Genomic DNA, 18,251 nt, shown 5'->3' with positions numbered 1-18,251 from the left:
CTGGGGGGTCTCCTCTCTACAATCAGCCATGCTGGGCTCTGTGCAGACCAGGATACAATGGCAGGTGTATGAAAGCAGAGGGAGGTGGTCAGACCCAGAGAGAATCCTAAGAGTTCACTCTCACTGACGTTCACTTTTGGTGATTTCTGTATCCTCACAAACCCAAATCACCCTACCCACTCTCCCACCCAGCCCACTTCAGAACATGACTGTGTGGGTTCCTAAAAAATGATGAACTTTGACTGGAAGACCCTGGAAGCGTGGCAAAGTAAGGAAAGCTCACCTGCTTTCAGATAATTCCCCTAAGTGAACCACACAGCGTGGGACAATCCTGATGCTCCAAACAGATCAGCTAGGGCCGGAGTCAAAAACTGGGATATCAGGAGGGCCCATGTGAAGCAGGTAAAACAGGGAAGCTGCCCAGGTGTGGCTAACGGGAAATGATGGGCCAGTGGGAAGGAGGCAGCCTCTACTCCCCTCTCTCCCTCCCATTTTCACTAAGTCAGGATGCTGGCCCCATGTCCATTCAAGGCCAGCCAGGAAATCCAGGCTTTTTATGTGATACTTGCTGATAGTGAATGGAGTTGGTTTCTTTCTTTCTTTCTTTCTTTCTTTCTTTCTTTCTTTCTTTCTTTCTTTCTTCCTTCCTTCCTTTCTTTCTTTTTTTTTTTTTTTTTAGTTTTTAAATTGTTTTAGCCATCCTGTGGACCCATTGGCTCACAGTCTCTGAACTTGAGATGTGATTTCCTTTATGATAGTCTCTGTTTCACTCAGAGACTGGCTAGGGGATTTCTTTAAACAGAAAGCTCTCCTAGTACAAAAATAGAATGGGATTCACTCCAGCACTGTTTAAGCACGGAAGCCGCAGTGAGGGATCCTTCTGCCCTCCACAACTGTCTTGCCTTGAGGTGTTTCAAGAGACAGATCTCTTAATGCATTTCAAATCCAGTTAGAGTGGCAAAAATCTAATTTCCATACAACTTCTTGAAGGAAGATGAGAATGTGGCTCAAGCCTGGATCAGGATTAAAGCAGGGGTAATGCAGGGGCCTGGAAGCAGGGAAATGAGGCAGGAGAGTGGGTTAGGGGTGGAGGGTGAGGCTGGGTGCCCAGGCTGGGTGAGGTGGAGGGAGGCAGGCAACAGCTCTGGGAAGTTGGTCAGACAGAGAGGTTGGGCCTGGGGACCAGAGCCAGCAGGAGAGGGGAAGAGCGGGAGGGAGCATCATTAATTGTCATGGCAACTGAGGAATCAGGAAAGGGGAGGAAAAGTGAGGGGGAGAAAAAGTAGCTCTGAGAAGAGCTACATTGGGCTGCTGCCTACAACCAGCTCTCTCCTCTCTACCCAGGCACCTTGACTGTGATTCCTCATCTACGGCTCCCCTCTGATACCTCCCCCACCTGATTCTGCTCATCCCTGGCACAGATAAATTACTATGAAATTACCTCGAGGATATTTAGATCCCAAACATGGGGAGGCTGGATGGGTACCTACTTACTCTGCTTCTGGGCTTCCAAAAGGCCTCTTGAATTGAAAATATGTTGTCCACTGTCCTGCCCTAAAGCCTATCATCCCACCATCAGCAGAACATTTCTTGGATAAGGATGTGCTTATGTTCCATTACAAACCCTCATTAGGAAGGCTAACATTCTGGTTACTAATTTCTAGACTCTCCTAAGGCATGAATTTATCACATGGAGGAGTCAGCATGTCCACCAGTAGGGTTCAGACATAATCTGCAGACGTACCATAAACTAGTGGGGCAGACCCCAGACGGGCCAGGTCACAGGCTGGTTCCAGTGATACGCACTGTGTGTGTTCAGCATTCATTTCCCCTTGATTTTCTTTTGGGGGAGCTCTGTGTTCCCTTATCTTGGTCCATGAAGTTCAAAGGGACTGATTTCCAATCAAGGGTGGGCCCAAGACCCAGACCAGCCACTCAGAGCATTCCGTCTCCTGGCCCGAATGATTAGTTTCTGTGTGGACACGTGGTGACGCAAGCCTGACCAATGAGTCTCAAACCTGGGACTTGTGCTAGAGCTCCTGAAAGATAAGCTCTGATCGAGTGGACTGTATATCCATTGTGGCTGGTAGCCATCTTTTTCCGCTAGGGGAAAGTTTGCTTGAGAGAAAAGCCTACAAATAGAAAAGCAAAGCCAAGAAGAGATAAGACACTGACAGGGAGAGACAGGTGGGAAGGAGATGGAAAGAGAAGTGAGTCCTTTTTGGCATGATTCCAGCCCCAGGATCTACCGGAAATAAGAGACATCCCTAAAGCTTTTCAGTTGCTGTTAACGTCGATTTGAATTGGGTATCTGTCACTTGGAGCCAAGTGTTCTGAGTCACACCAGGGCTTTCCCATTTGGCGAAAGAAAAGAGGATTAAATGAGTTGGAACCTGGGACTGGCAAGCGTTAATGGAGGAAGTATCATGGCGTCTGCCCTCAGCCTGTCTGTGGAGAAAGATGTGGAGATGGACCTAAACCAGGGAGTTGGGGAGACACGACGAGAGGTGGAGTTCTCACGTGCACAACCTCAGCAGGAAAGAGAGTCATCTCTCCACTTCTTGAGGGAAAACAGCCCTGCTCTAGCACCACGAGGGGTTGGATTATCTCGTCCAGAGTTGCTCTTGGCACTGTGGACATTTTGAGCCAGATAGGGAGTGGGGGGTAGGGGGTTGTCCTGGACGATGTAGGATATTTCACAGCATCACTGGCCTCTACCCACTAGATGCCAGTAACAGGCTCCCTGTTTTAGTTGTGATAATAATAAATGTCTCCAGACATGGCCAAATGTCCGCTGGGGGTCAAAATTGCCCCCAGTTGAGAACCACTGCTCTAGTGTTAACCCGGTCCCATCACATCCAGTGTGATTAACATCTACAGACTGAAGGCATGACAGGAAGCCAGAGAGATGAGAGAAGTGGAAGAGATGATGGTGGGCCGGAGGAGCCTGGTTCTTGGAGAAGGTGGCATCTGAACCAGGCCACAGAGGATGGATAGGATTTGGCTAATCTAGCTCGAAGGACAACGCTCCAGGGAGAGCAAACTGTGTTCAAAGGCAAGGGTGCGCCCCACGTGGTCATGCAGTATGTGTGCCCAAGTGCCCAGCTGAGGAGAAAGTGGGAGCTGGAATACAGCCCACCTTCCCGTGGCCAAGCCACACCCCCAGGCCCTGGGCTGTGTCAGTCCAGAAGAAGGGGAACCTTTTCCTTAGTACAAAGGTATCTCGTGTGTCCCCCACCTCATGGGCTCATGGTACCATATCTGTCCAGAGGGGGCCTTCCTCCTCCGATACACAGGTGCCACAGAGGTCAGCCAAGGCCCCACAAACGAGCACACCCTGGAACGGGAAGGAGAGGCAAGCCAGCCAAGTAGCCACACTCTGTCAGTGGCTCTAGCTTTCTCCGGCCATCCTGGTTGGCCCCATGGCGTTCCTCTCCACTCTGACTGGTCTGTTGGGAACCGCCCCCCCACCCGCCGCTGGCCTGCAGAGGCCCTGCACAGAAGAATGAGAAGGAAGTTCTTTCAAGAGCTCAAAGTAGGCTGAACCAAAAGAAGAAGGCAAGCTCTGAGAGAAGAGCCTGGACCTGGAGATGGACTGCAGCCAATGTGCATGGGTTCCGGTCACTGCTGCTGCTACCCCTCCACAGAAAGACCATGCGGACAGGCTGCCACCTCTCAGGGAGGACCCTCCACCAGAGCCCTGCCCCTTCCTGCAAAGAGACTTTCAGAACCTCTCGGTTCTCCCTTGCCCCATTGTTTCCCTTCCTTGGCCCATCATCCATTCAGCCTTGGGCTAGTACAAACCAGGGTGCAGGAGATCTTGGGGATACTGGAGGATCATCACGGGGCATGATTTGGGTGCGGGTCATTTTAAGAGCCTCACAGGACGAGCCCTCAACTTCCACCTGGGCTCTCCCCTGTAAGTGTCCTGCCTGAGCTCATGGAGGTCCGAGGTCTCGGTCCAGGGATGTGGTTGGTTCCCCTCCTACTTCCCATTTTACAATCTACCACCTCTCAAGGGAAAGGCACACCCCTCACCCATCCCAAATCTTACCATGGTACATTGACTTGAGGGGGAAAAATGTATGGTGCAACGAACCTACAATCTAAATCCTTGTATCTGTGTAGAGGAAAGGAACGACTACTGACTGGGCAAATTCACCAGCTTCCAATTCTCTGCTTTCATTCAAGTTGAAGGGTCTCTTCTATTGTCAGCAGATAGATTTTTAATGACCCACCCATAGGATCCTAGGCACGTAACTCAAAAGGAATTTATAAAATCGACTGACAAACTCCTTATATTCCTTTGTACTTATGTGAAAAGGCTTCTGAGCTCAGCTCTTGCATCTATTAAAACACACACACACATACACACGAACAAATTAATGCTGGCCTGACCTCATCTAGCAGTAACATTCATCCATTGATATAGGAACCAACTGGGGCAGGAAAATATCTTCATCTCATTAAGAAATGTATTTCTAATTAAGCTTTATTTTTTGCTTCCTTAGTATCTATTACAATTCCTAATAGCATTTGTTTTGATTAATTGTATACTAGTCGTCACGGCACAAATCCAGACAAAATACTCTCTAACAGAATCTGTGGTCACAGGAAATTTTAAAAAAGTAATTCATTTTATAGACATAGCTTTTGGAGGGAAGTAATGATAAGGTGATATATAAAACTCACTCAGTCATAAAAATAGATGAGGATAAATTTCTGTAGGAAAAGTAGGATGAAAATATAAACTAGAGGGGAAAAAAGAAAGATGACCTTGTTCCTACTGTTACAAACTTCACGTTAAAAAAAAAAAAAGATGGCAGTGGGTATCAATTGCTATAGTACTTCATTTGGAAATATTTTTCAGAGTTCTGAAACAGTTTTATTTTTCAATGTCAATATTTACACACACTAGAGAGCACACCCTATGTCACTATACTATGAAAAAAAATGGAATGTTTGCTCCTACAAATGTGCAAGAGGGGTACCTAGATTTCCATCATTCTTTTAGGAGTCTGCAAGAAAAATTTTAGACACCCCCCCCCAAACACAAAGGCCCCCAAGTCTGGCTCTTGCGTGAAAGGAACCTACTTAGAATAAATGCGAAACCAACCAAACTTTGAATATGTTCCTACATCTTGGGAGACTTGAGGGCATTGTCCACGTTGCGCGGCTCTTCCCGCCCTGGGTTGGTGGGAAATGGGCCAAGGAGATCTCCCTTCATCCAATCAATACTCTCCACTCCAGATACCCTGTCAGGTCCCCGTGAGCCCTGGTTTGCCCCTGCTGCCTCCGCCGCTGGTTTCCTCCCCGAGACCCGGGCGCCCGCGCCACCCCGGCCCTCACGCCCACTCTGGCTGGGCAGCCTTTGCGCGCATGCACACACTCAACTTTCTCCCCGCACCCCGACCCCCCGCCCTCCCGGTTTCCTACAGGTCGGTCCTCACTCCCAGCACCGGCCATGAGTTACCTCAATTGGGTCTCCAGTAAGATGGGGATAGTAAGTAAGCCAGATGAATGTGTGCAGCGCCTGGTGCCGAGCCTGGCCTGCAGCCAGAACCCGGCACCCTATAGCATTCCGCAAATGCTAGCTAAACCTGCGATGAAGTTTGGGCTTCCTAGCGTCCCCATTCTCGGCGCCCAGGGAACCAAGGAGCATTCCCAAATTCCCAGGGTTCCTTTAGGTAACCCGCCACGTAGGGGCGATGACGACGCCCTCCGCCTCCTGCCACCGCTGGTCGCTCCGGGCGGGGGCGGGGAACCGGGAGCTGGGAGCTATGAGGTCATGCTCAGGTCACGTGACCGCCACCGCATCTGTCACTTTGGTACACTCACTAAGACAGTCCGGGAGTGTGACTTTCAAACCAGTTTTCTCTCCCTCCTCCCTCTCGAGCACGCCGGCCCCTTTCACACCAAGGGACCGTGTCAAAAGTCTAAGACCCTGAAGGGTATGGCTTCAAATGCTACGATTTAGGGGTTGGGGAAGAAAGGAAGGAAGGAGTGCGGAAAAAAGAATCCGAGATTGAAAACCATGCTTAAGCCCCGTTCTTTAAAATTTCTTCTGCCAAAGCAATTTGGCATAGCTATTACAGAGTCGTTTAAAAATTGTCATACTCTCAACCCATCCATTCCAGTTCTAGGATGCTTGCCTATGGAAATAATCTAAACTGGGGCAAAGGTTTAGGTGCGCAAAAACCACAGCCTTGTTACAGAAACTAAACAATATATATGATGAACATGAATAGATTAGGGTATAAAAGAACAATAATCAGGTGTTTAAAATGGTGATTTTCAAGATTTTGTCATGGCATGGAAAATAAATGGGAAAAAAATAACCATAGGGAATATTTGTTGAGTACTTACTATGTGCCAGATGTTCTGCCAAAAAGTTTATATAGGTTGATTCTTACACCCATAGGAGACAAATTCTATTTTTATCCTTCTTCTAAAAGCTGTGGCCTGAAGGAGGAACTTGCCTAAGGTTGACTAGCAAATAAAGCATGAAAATTGAGGCATCTAGTTTATCCATAGGGCTTAACCTAGTAAGCGGCAGAAACAGGATTTAAACTCAGGGACTCTGAACCCAGCCTCCAGCCTCTTAACTCCCATGGTCTTAACTACCTGCCACAGTGGAAAGGAATCAGGACACAGCTCTGTGCGTGTACCAATAGGCCAGTAATGTGTATGCATACCCCCCACCACAATATATGCGCAGAAAAATAATGGAAGGACAGACTCTACAGTTTCACAATGGCATCTCTCAGTGGAACAATTACCTGTGATTTAAATTTGCTTTATACTACTCTGGGTCTTTAAATTTTTCAACAATGTATGTGTATTAATGTAACAAATAAATAAAATGCTTTATACAGATTGATTCCACTAAAAAGCCATGTGCTAACTGCAGCACAGTTTATCAGAATAAAAACTTGAGAATAACTCAAATGTCAATTACTGTCTGAATGGTTAAAATAAATTATAAAACATATTAGGTGCAATGATTTATAGGCATTGAAAATGAAGTTTATAAAGACTAAGCAGTTCCATATGAGGAGTAAAATGGTAGGCATATCATGCAAAGTTATTTGAATATCACTGTGAAATATGAAAAAAAGAAGATAACTATCAGGATGGTAAAATTATATGTGATTTATAAAAATTTTTAAGCACTACAATGTTTTCCTATTTCTTGTATAATAAAAATTTTTCACTGAGTTAAGGATCAGTCATCAGAATTAGCATGGACACATGGGCATCTCTTTTGCCTTTCTGTTTTATTTCAATTCATTGCCAAAACACCCCTATGAAAAGAAGCATTTTCTCTCCCACTTTACTGATTGGAAAATTAAGGCATAGAAAAGGTGAGTTACTTTGCTAATAACCTAGCCAATGAATGGCAGCCCTGGTAACAGAACCCAGGCTTTCAATCTCCTACCCCAGGGCTCTGGCCTATAAACAACACAGATTCCCTTATGGAAGAACTGCACAGTGCTGCATAGAGAACAGAAACCACTATTATTAAGACCCCAAACTGAGACCCAATTCCCTTTCCAGGAAAACAAACCCTATCTCCAAATACATGAAACAAACCAAAGGGTTAGGAGTCCAAGGGTGTGTTCAAGTCCAAGGATTCCAGAGCCCAGTGGGCAAAGTTTCCAGAAGGCAGGAGGAGTCAGGAAGGCAGGGTTTGAGTGGTCTAGAAAGAAGGACATGCTGTAAAGAGCAAAGAGACAATCTTAAGATTGGGTAAGTATGGAAACAGCACAAAGTGCTAAGAAGTAGGGCTAAGCCCAGGGTTCGTGGTCCCGTGGCAGGAAAGTATCCCTGATAAGGAGAAAGGGAGGCAGGAGTTCGGATAGGCCTACTTGTGCCAATAGTCCATTTAAGTTCTGGCTACTGGAGACAAAGATGACCTTAACGGTACTTTCTGTAAGGAAAGGGGATGTCATTGGCCCAGAATGCTACAGGGGCTTTTCAGGAAAAAATAAAAATAAAAAGTCTTGCCTAGAAAGAGACCTGTCCAGCTGTCTGAGCTGACTGATGACCGGGTACTTGCTTCCCTATTTCTGTGGGGTCTGCGCAGTTTCTTTGGAACAAAGAAGGTGACGGGCAAATGCTGTCCTGGGGACCTAATGGAAAAGCACATACATTTTACACAGTAAAATGAGCTCGTGTCCCACTTCTGCCGCTCCTGGTGCTGCCTGTGGGCTCTTTCACTGCAAACCCAGTACCCCTTTTGGGAAGTGGCAGCCGAGGAGACTCCACGCTCCCCACGGCCTAGGAAAGGCCCCAGGAAGCATTAAGACTGAGAACCGCATTAGCTGGAAGGTGGCCAGCAAGAAGGTTTCGCGGCACACTGGAAGACTGAGGCATAGAGCACTTAGTCAACTAATGAAAGCCTATAGTGAACGACAGGGTTTGTCAATGAGGCCGATCAGATTCTGAATTGACGGGCAGCCAATTAATGAAACAGACAAGCCTGAGCGGTTGGATTGGATACGGAGGCTGAAGATACATTGGCTGTGTCCCAGCAACAGACGGGAGGTGTTTAGCGGCTAAAAAGGGAACCTGCTGCTTTACTCCAGAACTCTGAGTCTCCAGGCCAAGAAGATGTTCACAGTGAAAAGCTAAGATCTGGGTCCATCACATCCTGACTCCTACAGTACAGCTTTCTCTAGCCTTCTATTCCCCCTCCCCATTCCTTTACTGTACATCAAGTGTGTATGGACACGAGCATATTGCGTTTTTTTTTTTTTAACTAAATGGCCAGTGGTATGTTTTGATCTACAGCAAATGGAGATGAAATGAGGAAAAGTACCGATTCTATGAAAATAGCCCCCTTTTCCATTAGTGGCATGCTCCCTCAGCTCTTACCTTTATATCCTGGTTAAGTTAGTTTGTTCTCATTATTGGACAAAGAAAGAACAACATGGAAATTCTTACATAACTTTCTTCGACTGGAGAATTTAATGTTTTTCATTTATCATTGTACAACCAAGGACAATTTTATAATTTTATAAATTATAATTTTAAATGATTTTTTGCATGTCACTGTTAGCTGTGGGGCAACCTGTCTTTAAGTAGGGACAAATTATTATTATTATTTTTAAAGATTTCATTTATTTATTTGACAGGCAGAGATCACAAGTAGGCAGAGAGGCAGGCAGAGAGAGAGAGGGGGAAGCAGGTTCCCCGCTGAGCAGAGAGCCCTATGCAATGCAGGGCTCGATCCCGGGGCAGGCAGAGAGAGAGAGGGGGAAGCAGGTTCCCCGCTGAGCAGAGAGCCCTATGCAATGCAGGGCTCGATCCCAGAACCCCGGGATCCTGACCTGAGCTGAAGGCAGAGGCTTTAACCCACTGAGCCACCCAGGCGCCCCGGGACAAATTATTCTAAAAGAAATAAATCCTAGATAGTTTCAAGTCAAGACTCTTGATGTTTAAATAAACTTGTTTAAAAAAAAATGAGGTCCTGTGCCTTTTGTGTTGCAAGCTCTGAATGACCTCCCATTGTACTTAGAATAAATCCAAATTCCTCAAATGCCACCCATGAGACCCAGTATGATATGACATTGACCCTTCTCTCTCTCCTTCACTCAGTAAAGTCCCACTGGCCTCCTCTCTACTCCTCAAAGCAGGAGAGCTTTTTCTGCCTGGTGCCTTATACTTGTGGCTCCCTCTGCACAGCATTTCCTTTCCTTCTGCTCACCGTTCCTCTCTGATGTAAGCAGGGCTGGCTTCTTCTCATGCTTTAGGTGCCCAGGGCCCTACCTGAGCAGAGGTCACAGAAGGCTTCACTGTCCAAAACTCTTGACTTCTTTATGGCACTTAGATCACCCGGAAATCACCAGTTGTCTGCTCATTTGGTGTCCCTTCCCAAATCCTGACCCCTCCCACTTGCGGCTCTACCAGCCACATTAGAATGTTCTAGAATGCTCCTTTGTGAAAGCTGGGGCAGTAACTGTAAGGGCTGCAGTGCCTGGCAGAGCGCCTGACATTTGGTAACCATCCAGTAAATATCTGTGGAATGAATGAATGAATAAATGAATGAATAAGAGGTCTGCTGATTTGAATTTGACTGAAAGAAAACTCAGGACTCAAATTCTGAAAGAGGAAAGACAAGAATCTTCAAATATTCCCTGTGGTTCCCCCTTTTCTAGTTGAGTGCCAGTGCATCTCGCTTCTACTTTTTCCTCTCCTCTCTCCTCCCTCTCTCCCCGCTCCTTTCTTCCATACAAGTTCATTAACAACTGCTCTGTGCCAGTTCTGGGCTAGGTGCTTTGCGATGGACCCACCTTCCCCCCATCCCCACTCTGATCCCCAGCATAACCCTCAGACCCCCATTCTTTCCCTGGGCCCCCTCAAGTTACATGCTTTGTGCAGTAACCCACTGGTACCTCTTCTCTGTGGGCCTTCACTGTGACTGAGCCCTAGGGTCAGAACACCCCAGGGAGGAGAAAGGAGGCATTCTCCAAACATGCAGCTCTGGCCCTTCATTTGCTAACATTTTTGTCCTAGTGGAAGTCAAATTTCTGGAGCGGCCATACAGCAAGTTTTTCATAAAATGAGTAACAACGACCCTATCTTTTCAGGTGTTTTCTTTGCAGTCCCAGGAGTCTTGTTAGCTGATTATGACCCTGGCCTGCTCCTTGCTTCCCTGAGCTTCAGATGCAAATGTGCATCTGGCTTTCCTGATCCCTTCCCGTTCTAAACCTTCTGTAAGCACCAGGACATAAATCCATGAATCAAACATCACCGTCTATGGGCTTATCTCCCAGTGACAGAAGAATGGGCTCAGTTCCATCATTCCAGGCTATGTGGGAGGGTGTGGTGAGCTGGGCCAAGGGTCGGTCAGCTAGGATCCCTCTTGCTGTGTCTGTAGGGAGAAGTGCAGTAAGTAGCCCGCAGCCCTTTTCCCTGACAGGATGCTGTCCTGCAGAAAAGGTCATTGGGTGAGCTGTGGGATTGTCTAGGAGCATGTGCGGTGCTCTGACATCGAGGGTCCATCATGCTTCGGAATCGAGTTTAGGGAGGTTGGGGCAGGAGGTGGGACTCAATCCTTTCCCAGTGCTATCAGTAGCAGGCATGATTTCAGAGATGAGGTAATAGACAGGGAGGGTACAGGGAAGGACACAGAGGAGCACAGAGGAAGGGGGCAAAATCTTGAGCATTTCCCAAGGGAGCTCAGCAAAGGGCTGCACTTGCTCCCCAGAGGTGTGGGGAGTTGTGGTTGGCCCAGAATAGATCTGCTGACCCACTTCCGGGGTCCTGGGACCCTAGAAACCAAGAGGAAGCCCTGCAACATTTTGTAATCTGCTGGTCTACTTTCCCTGCCTCCTCTGAGTTTCCAGCAAATGCTCAGACATGCCCTCCATTTCTGCCTCTTCAGGCAACTCAGGATTGGAATGAAATGTAGGCTCTCCCTTCACCAAGTGACCCCTGGCGACAGGATTCCTGGGTTCCTGGGGCAGAGGCTTCAGTGAGGGGCATGGTCTGGCTCTGGCGGGCGTTCAGATTGCCCTTCCCCCAGCCCTCCCCCAGCGGGGAAGGAGCGATTGTGCAGAAGCAGCCTCCCCCCATAGCACCTCGGCTGCAAACAGCTTCCCTGGCACCTCGGGAGGAAGTGTTGAGGAGGAGAGTGGTAGGGAAGGGTTGCGCCTGCCTGCGGTTGTAACACTTTGCTCCTTTTGGCTCTCAGGGGCCCAAGGAGCTTATGGGAGGTACATGCCTACGTGAGGGTAGGACAGTTAATGCTAATAAAGAATGTGTGTACTTTGGGTTTGCGGGTTGGGTTTTTGTTTTTTTTTTTTTTTTTAAGATTTTATTTCATTTTAAAAATAATCTCAGTATTCAATGTAGGGCTCGAACTCACAACCCCGAGATTGAGAGTCGCAGGCTCCGCTGACCAAGCCAGCCAAGCACCCGTTTGTACCAGTCAACTGACCGGAAGTGCCCCGGGCAAGCACTTCTAAAGCAAAGACCCCTGCAAGAGTGCAGCTGTCGGGAAGGTGACAAGCAGCCTGCCCCACAGGTCAGGGCTGGTGCTGAAGGATAAGGTTTGCATCTCCCATGGCTGAGGCCACTAAGGAGGACCCAGCCCCTCCACAGCCCCTACGTTTGCACCCAGGTTCAAAGCAAAGCCCTTTCCATTCGTTTCCCAGCGAGGGAAGTGAAGCAGTAAACCCACAGATTCCTAGTGAGGCAGGGAGGACAGTCCTGCTTGACCTCAGGCTCCTCCCACCTTGCAGGATTTTCTTGTCAAACACCATCCCTGGATTCCAGTCCTGGTACCCTTCCCTTGGCGCCCATCTCACATACTTGGGTCTTGCTATGGCATCTATGGGTCAAAGAGAAGAGAGACTCTGGAGGCCTCCGTCTAGAAACCAGAGGCAGGCCGGGAAAGACCGTCGCAACCGTAGATGTCTGCTCAGAACATACTAGGTGGTCACGCCCCAGGTCAGCACTAAAATAACAGGGCAGCAGGAAATGTAAGAAGGAAGAATCGAAACACTGTCCCTGCCCACAAGGAGCATTGTCTAAAAACAGGCCGAGTAGAAAAAGCAGCTGACAGTAAATCAAGGTGGGGCATGAGAAGTGGTCACAGTCTGTCTCTGCCTTGCAGCCAGGGGCTGTGGGAGGGCTGGCTTCCTTAGCCACCAGCTTTTGTTTTGCTGAGGGAACATTATGATGGAGGAGACTGGAGCCCAGGTGTTGAGAGGCTAAGGGGTAGAAGTCTGAGGAAAAAGAGAAAGTATCCAGCAGCCCTGGGTGAAAGAAAAAGTTTGGAGAAACAGAGAGATGTTTAAATGGAACTTAGGGAGGGGCGCCTGGGTGGCTCAGTGGGCCAAGTATCTGCCTTTGGCTCAGGTCATGATCCTAGGACCCTGGCGTCAGAGCCTCCCGTTGTCTGGCTCCCTGCTGCGGGGGAGGCCTGCTTCTCCCACTCCTTCTCCTCTCCCTCCAATTTTCTGCTCCCTCTCTCAAATAAATAAGATCTCAAAAAAATAAATAAATAAATAAAATAAATGGGGCCGAGGGTAATTGGGCCCCACAGGCACTCTGTAGAGCTCTCCTCAACTTCCTGTCAAACTGTCATGAAATCTCCCTGTCAGTTGTTTTGGAGGTGAATTATGTCAGGGGCCCCAATGATGACCTGAAGGCAGCTCAGAAGGCCAGAACTGGGGCAAGCCAAGGGGGTTCAGATACTCCTGGACTACAGCAGAAAGTGGGGTCTGGGTTCCCAGGAAGGGAGGAGGCTGAGGGCTCAGGCAGCTGCGAAGGGAATGGTTTCCTGGGCCTGGAATGAGAGAGAGGGGAAGCGAAGGGGGAAGGCTCTGAGGGGAAGAACACTCTTTTTTTTTTTTTTTTAATATTTTATTTATTTAACACAGAGAGATCACAAGTAGGCAGAGAGGCAGGCAGAGAGAGAGGGGGAAGCAGGCTCCCCACCGAGCAGAGAGCCCGATGTGGGGCTCGATCCCAGGACCCTGAGATCACGACCTGAGCCGAAGGCAGAGGCTTAACCCACTGAGCCACCCAGGTGCCCAGGAAGAACACTCTTATAAGGAAAAACTGTAAGATGAGGCAACACTGACAGAAAGCCTCACGCCTGGATGAGGGAAAGGATTTCCTGGGGGACAGGGAGGGGGAGGGGGATAAGACAGAAGTCACTCCTTATCGTCTCTTCCAGCCTGTGCATCAAGGAATTTGACCTATTTCACAAAAGGGCTGCATCGATTATTTATCATCTCTCACTGGGATTCCCAACAGGGCTCCTGCCTCCAGCCTCTCCACCCCTCAATGTGTTTTCCACACACAGTGACACTAGCATAATCTTTTAAAAGTCCAGCTCTCATGGTTCCCCTCCTGTTTAAAGTCCTTCAATGAACCCTCATCACCCACCCAGCAGAATTAGCCTAATTCAGGAGCAAGGCCCACTGCATCTCATAGTCAGGTTCTGTCCATCTTTCCAACCTCATCCGTTGTCCCATCCCCCTGCATCCCTCATATTCCATCACACTGAACTATCTGTAGTTCCTCTAACACCACCTGCTTTTTCACACCTCAGGACCTTTACATATGCTTCCCTCCTTCCTTTGCTTGAAGTGCTTTCTTTGGCTCAACTGCCAGCACCCCAGAAGCCTTCTGTGACCTTCTCTCCCTACACCGCATTCTCATATTACCTCTTACATAGCTCTAGGTGAGCGTGAGACCTTGTATCATTACCATGACCCTTATCTCTTGATGTGTCAATAACTAAAGGACAGGACCCCATTGTATCCTTTGTAGCCCAGCAGCTAGCAAATAGCTCATTGCTGGCATTCAGAAAATGTTCAGTACATGACTGAACTCACAAGTCAAAAAGACCTACCCAGTAGACACCCTCTGCAGAGACAGTCTAGCTGACAAAGACCCCCTTTTCTCTGAGAAGTGCCCCCAAGATGTTAGCTGGACCAAAGGGGGGGACATCTAATCCGAGCTGGGCTACATGGATTCCTTCTCAGGAAAGTAGAATTGTAAGAGAAGTTTGTTTCTGGAACTATACCGTGTAAACTTTAGAATGTAAACTTTCTGAGGCATGTATATCCTACTGTTGAAACTGTGCAGTAGAGAAAGTCACTCTTAAAAGAAAGATGAAACAGCCTGATAGAGGATTTCAGATGGCTTTCTGATTCCCAGGTCTAGCCCTCTCCTGAGACCGTAAGAGTTTCCTATTCCCAGGCTTTGTGAGACACCCCGATTTCTAATAACCTGTCCCCTATTTCATGTTTGGACTTCACAGCATTCTGTTCCTGACCATGTAAGCCAGACTTTGTCCTTGACAGAGTGGCTTGGGGTTTCTTTTCTTCAAAAAAACCTTTGTTTTAATACATAAATCACACTTGGGCATAGATTAGACTGTAAATCAACATAAACATACAGAACTAGCAACCTAATTTACAGACCCAATGCAAAAGGAAAATGTGAGAATCCTTTGTTCAAGAAGTACAGTGAGAGTCCTAAAAGATAAAGTTTTTTCCTTTCTTTTGGGGTCTCTCTTTTGACTTATGGTATTTATTTGCTCTTTAATGGCTAAGTAAATAAAAATTAGAATTTTCAACCATTAACATGAATTTTATCATTTTTCTTTATATAGTGCAATACCTATATGGAGAATCACCAAAATTATACAATCTGTATTTCTTGGCTTCTCCTGGAAGATGTTTCAAACTGGCCAAAGAAATGAGCCTAAGTCCCCCTAAGCACTGAGCTGTCTGATGGACTGGGATAGTTTCCAGGGCAAGTACAGACCCTCATAAGGTCCTAAAGTTCCCAACCTGAGTCTCAGGCCTAGCAAGCTTGACAACTGCTGAGTCCTCCTTCCCACCAGCCCCCAGATCTATGTGCTATGCCCCCGCTGGGGTTAAGGGTCAAGCCAAGCCGCTCCCATTCCAGTGGACCCCACCCATAGCAGACAGGTGAGTCCCAGGTAAACCTCCACACCAGGATGTGCTCAGTATGGAGCGGGCAAGAGACCCAACCTCACCAAGTCACTTGCTGAATGTGCCGCAGAGCTGCCATCCTGGGGCAGAGATGGCCACCATTATGTTCAGCACTGTGACTCGGCAGAGCCTGCGCACATCCCTGAGACTCCCTGCAGGGACACCCAGCCCTCACCAAAGGCAGAAGCAGCAATGTGGACCAGATGAGAGGGGGAAAGTGGGTCTCAGGCACCAGCAAGCTGGGAAGTGAGTGGCCAGGAACCCATCCCAGGAAGAAGGGTAGGCTTTGGTAGTTGGTACCACGCATGAGCCAAGGCTCCAAGCCCCTAGCCCATGCTCCAAAGTCACTTACAAAACACAGTTTCAGGGCGCCTGGGTGGCTCAGTGGGTTAAGCCGCTGCCTTCGGCTCAGGTCATGATCTCAGGGTCCTGGGATCGAGTCCCACATCGGGCTCTCTGCTCAGTAGGGAGCCTGCTTCCCTCTCTCTCTCTCTGTCTGCCTCTCTGCCTACTTGTGATATCTGTCAAATAAATAAAATCTTTAAAAAAAAATACAGTTTCAAAGATAAAACTAAGAATTTCAAGTCACTGGCTACAGAAGGACTGGGCTTTTTCATGCATAGAATCCTCTGTGACTATTCCAGTCACGCCCATGAAGTTGGCCTTGTCCAAAAAACGATCGCTAAACTTCACTAAATAAGTACAGAAAGCAGAAGCAAAAGAAATAAAACACACTTCAGATAATATTAAAGAATTTTAGAGCACTCAGACCCACAAACCATTAACATCATTCACATCTCAACCAAAGGACAAGCTAAAGAGCAAATGTCTTTACTCCCTTCAACTGAGACTATTGAACTGACCAGAAGATTCAGTATGTATGGATAAACCAGAATTAGATTTCTAAGCATTTTCAGGTTTTATTCCAAAATATGCCTTTAGCTATTCCAAGGGTATTTCATGAAAGAAGACAGAATCCTATCAAAGCAACAAAGAAGAGGAAACCTGATAGTTTCCTTTGCCCTAATAACATATGCTTTCAATGGCTTAGCAGTTCAACCTGAGTTTCACTTGGCAGAGGCTTATATGAAAAACTTTCTGTTGGCATTGGCTCCAAACAAGGCCTCTCGTATTTCAGGCATCTTTTGTTGGGCTAAGAGATCCAGTCGACTTTCTAGGGTATTGGACACCTTTATTCTCTGATTGCCACTGTAGACCTCCACACCTCCAGCTGCATTCATAGCCAGGTGCACCTCTTGATCAATTTGGACTTCCACACATTTTTGAGAGACTATCATGTACTCGGGGATGGCTTTTTGCACCGCAGCCTCCACCAGGAGGATGTCCTGTGGCCTGCAGCGGACAATTACCACAGGCTCAAGCAGCCGGAGCAGACCCTGAAGCACTAGCTTATCCAGCAGCCCCTGGTAGATTTCTGGGTCTGCCACAATCCTGCTCAGTCTCAGCTTTGCATCATTCAGCAACTCCGAGATGAGGTCATCTCGGGCTCTCAGGACTTTCAGCCTTGCCTGATTCCTCATGGTGGACATCTGGATCTTCTTCTGCTGTTCTATCTGCTTCTCCTTCTTCTCGTAATACTCCATAATCTTCAGCCGTTGCGTTTGCACAAGGCGTCCTTTCTCGATGTTGAACTCTTCCTCAGACTTGGCATCTATTTCTTCAGCCTTCTCATTGGCTTCCTGCTCAATGAAAGCCATCATGTGCTTAATCTGCTTCTGCACATCGACATCACTCAAGGCCATGGTTGCTTCTGGAAAGGGAAGTAGAGGGGGAGCTTGCAGGCCCTCTGGCTCCTTTGATTTAGAGCAGAGTTTCAGGAATAACTTCAGAATTCCACTTCCTTGGCTATGGAGTGCAGGAGAGAAGGAAGGAGAGAGTCAGAGTCTAAAAGGAAGGATCATGGAGAACATCTAGTCACTGCTCATTTCACAAATGAGGAAACTAAGGCTGAGAAGGGAAAAGCAACCTATCCCAGGTCATACCCTGTAAGAACAGAGACATGAACCTGGGTTTGCAGACTTCTATCTCTACTATATTCACCACTTTTTCATCATTAAATAATAAAAAGATTAGGGTAGACTTAGTCCAGAGGTTTTTTTAGACAATGATGGCTTAAGACTCATATGGCAAACTGAAGGGATGAAATGCCAAATTAATACATAAATGGGAAGTATAGGCCCATTTTGGGCTGGCAAGGGCTAGGGAGAATGCTAAGAAATTCATGGTCAGACAGGACTCAATACAGAAAAGCTGCCTGGAGGAAGAAGGGTTTCAAGATCCCTTAGATAATGCAGAGGCAGAACACTGGCAGACAGATGGTGGCACCTTGGAGAGAAGTGGGAGGTGGGAGGGATTGAAGGTAGTCTTTTCACTGCAAGTGTTTTCCAACTCTAGATGTACATCTGAATCACCTAGGGAAACTTTCAGAAAGACAGATTTCTAGGCTCCACTACAGACTACTGAATTAGACTCTCTGCCAGTAGGGTCTGAGAATCCAGATCTTAAAAAGCCTTCCTGAAAAAAAAAAAAAAAAAAAAAAAAAAAGCCTTCCTGAGATGCTTAATGAGCTCAGGAAAATGATACATGAATAAAATAAGACTAACAGCAGCAGAGAGAGAAAATATTTTAAAAGAACCAAACAAATTTTGGAGCTAAAGAATATAACTGAATTGAGAAATTCACTGCAGGAGTTCAATGACAAACTTAATTTAGAGAAGAATGAACCAGCAAATTCAAAGACAGCTCATC

At 47.3% G+C, this 18,251-nt stretch overlaps 1 protein-coding gene across 1 annotated transcript; it reads right to left on the bottom strand.

Annotated features, from left to right (window-relative positions):
* Positions 1-16,564: 16,564 nt before the first annotated feature.
* On the bottom strand, positions 16,565-17,245 carry ATP6V1E2 (ATPase H+ transporting V1 subunit E2; the record flags this gene model as incomplete). The annotated part of the gene is made up of 1 exon (XM_080814418.1): positions 16,565-17,245. One exon carries the CDS (start codon positions 17,243-17,245, stop codon positions 16,565-16,567), a length of 681 nt encoding a protein of 226 aa, XP_080670544.1.
* Positions 17,246-18,251: the final 1,006 nt, after the last annotated feature.

This window comes from Martes martes, assembly GCF_963455335.1.
Source record: "Martes martes genome assembly, chromosome: 9".
Taxonomy (NCBI): domain Eukaryota; kingdom Metazoa; phylum Chordata; class Mammalia; order Carnivora; family Mustelidae; genus Martes; species Martes martes.
This window is presented reverse-complemented; position numbering and strand designations above follow the sequence as displayed.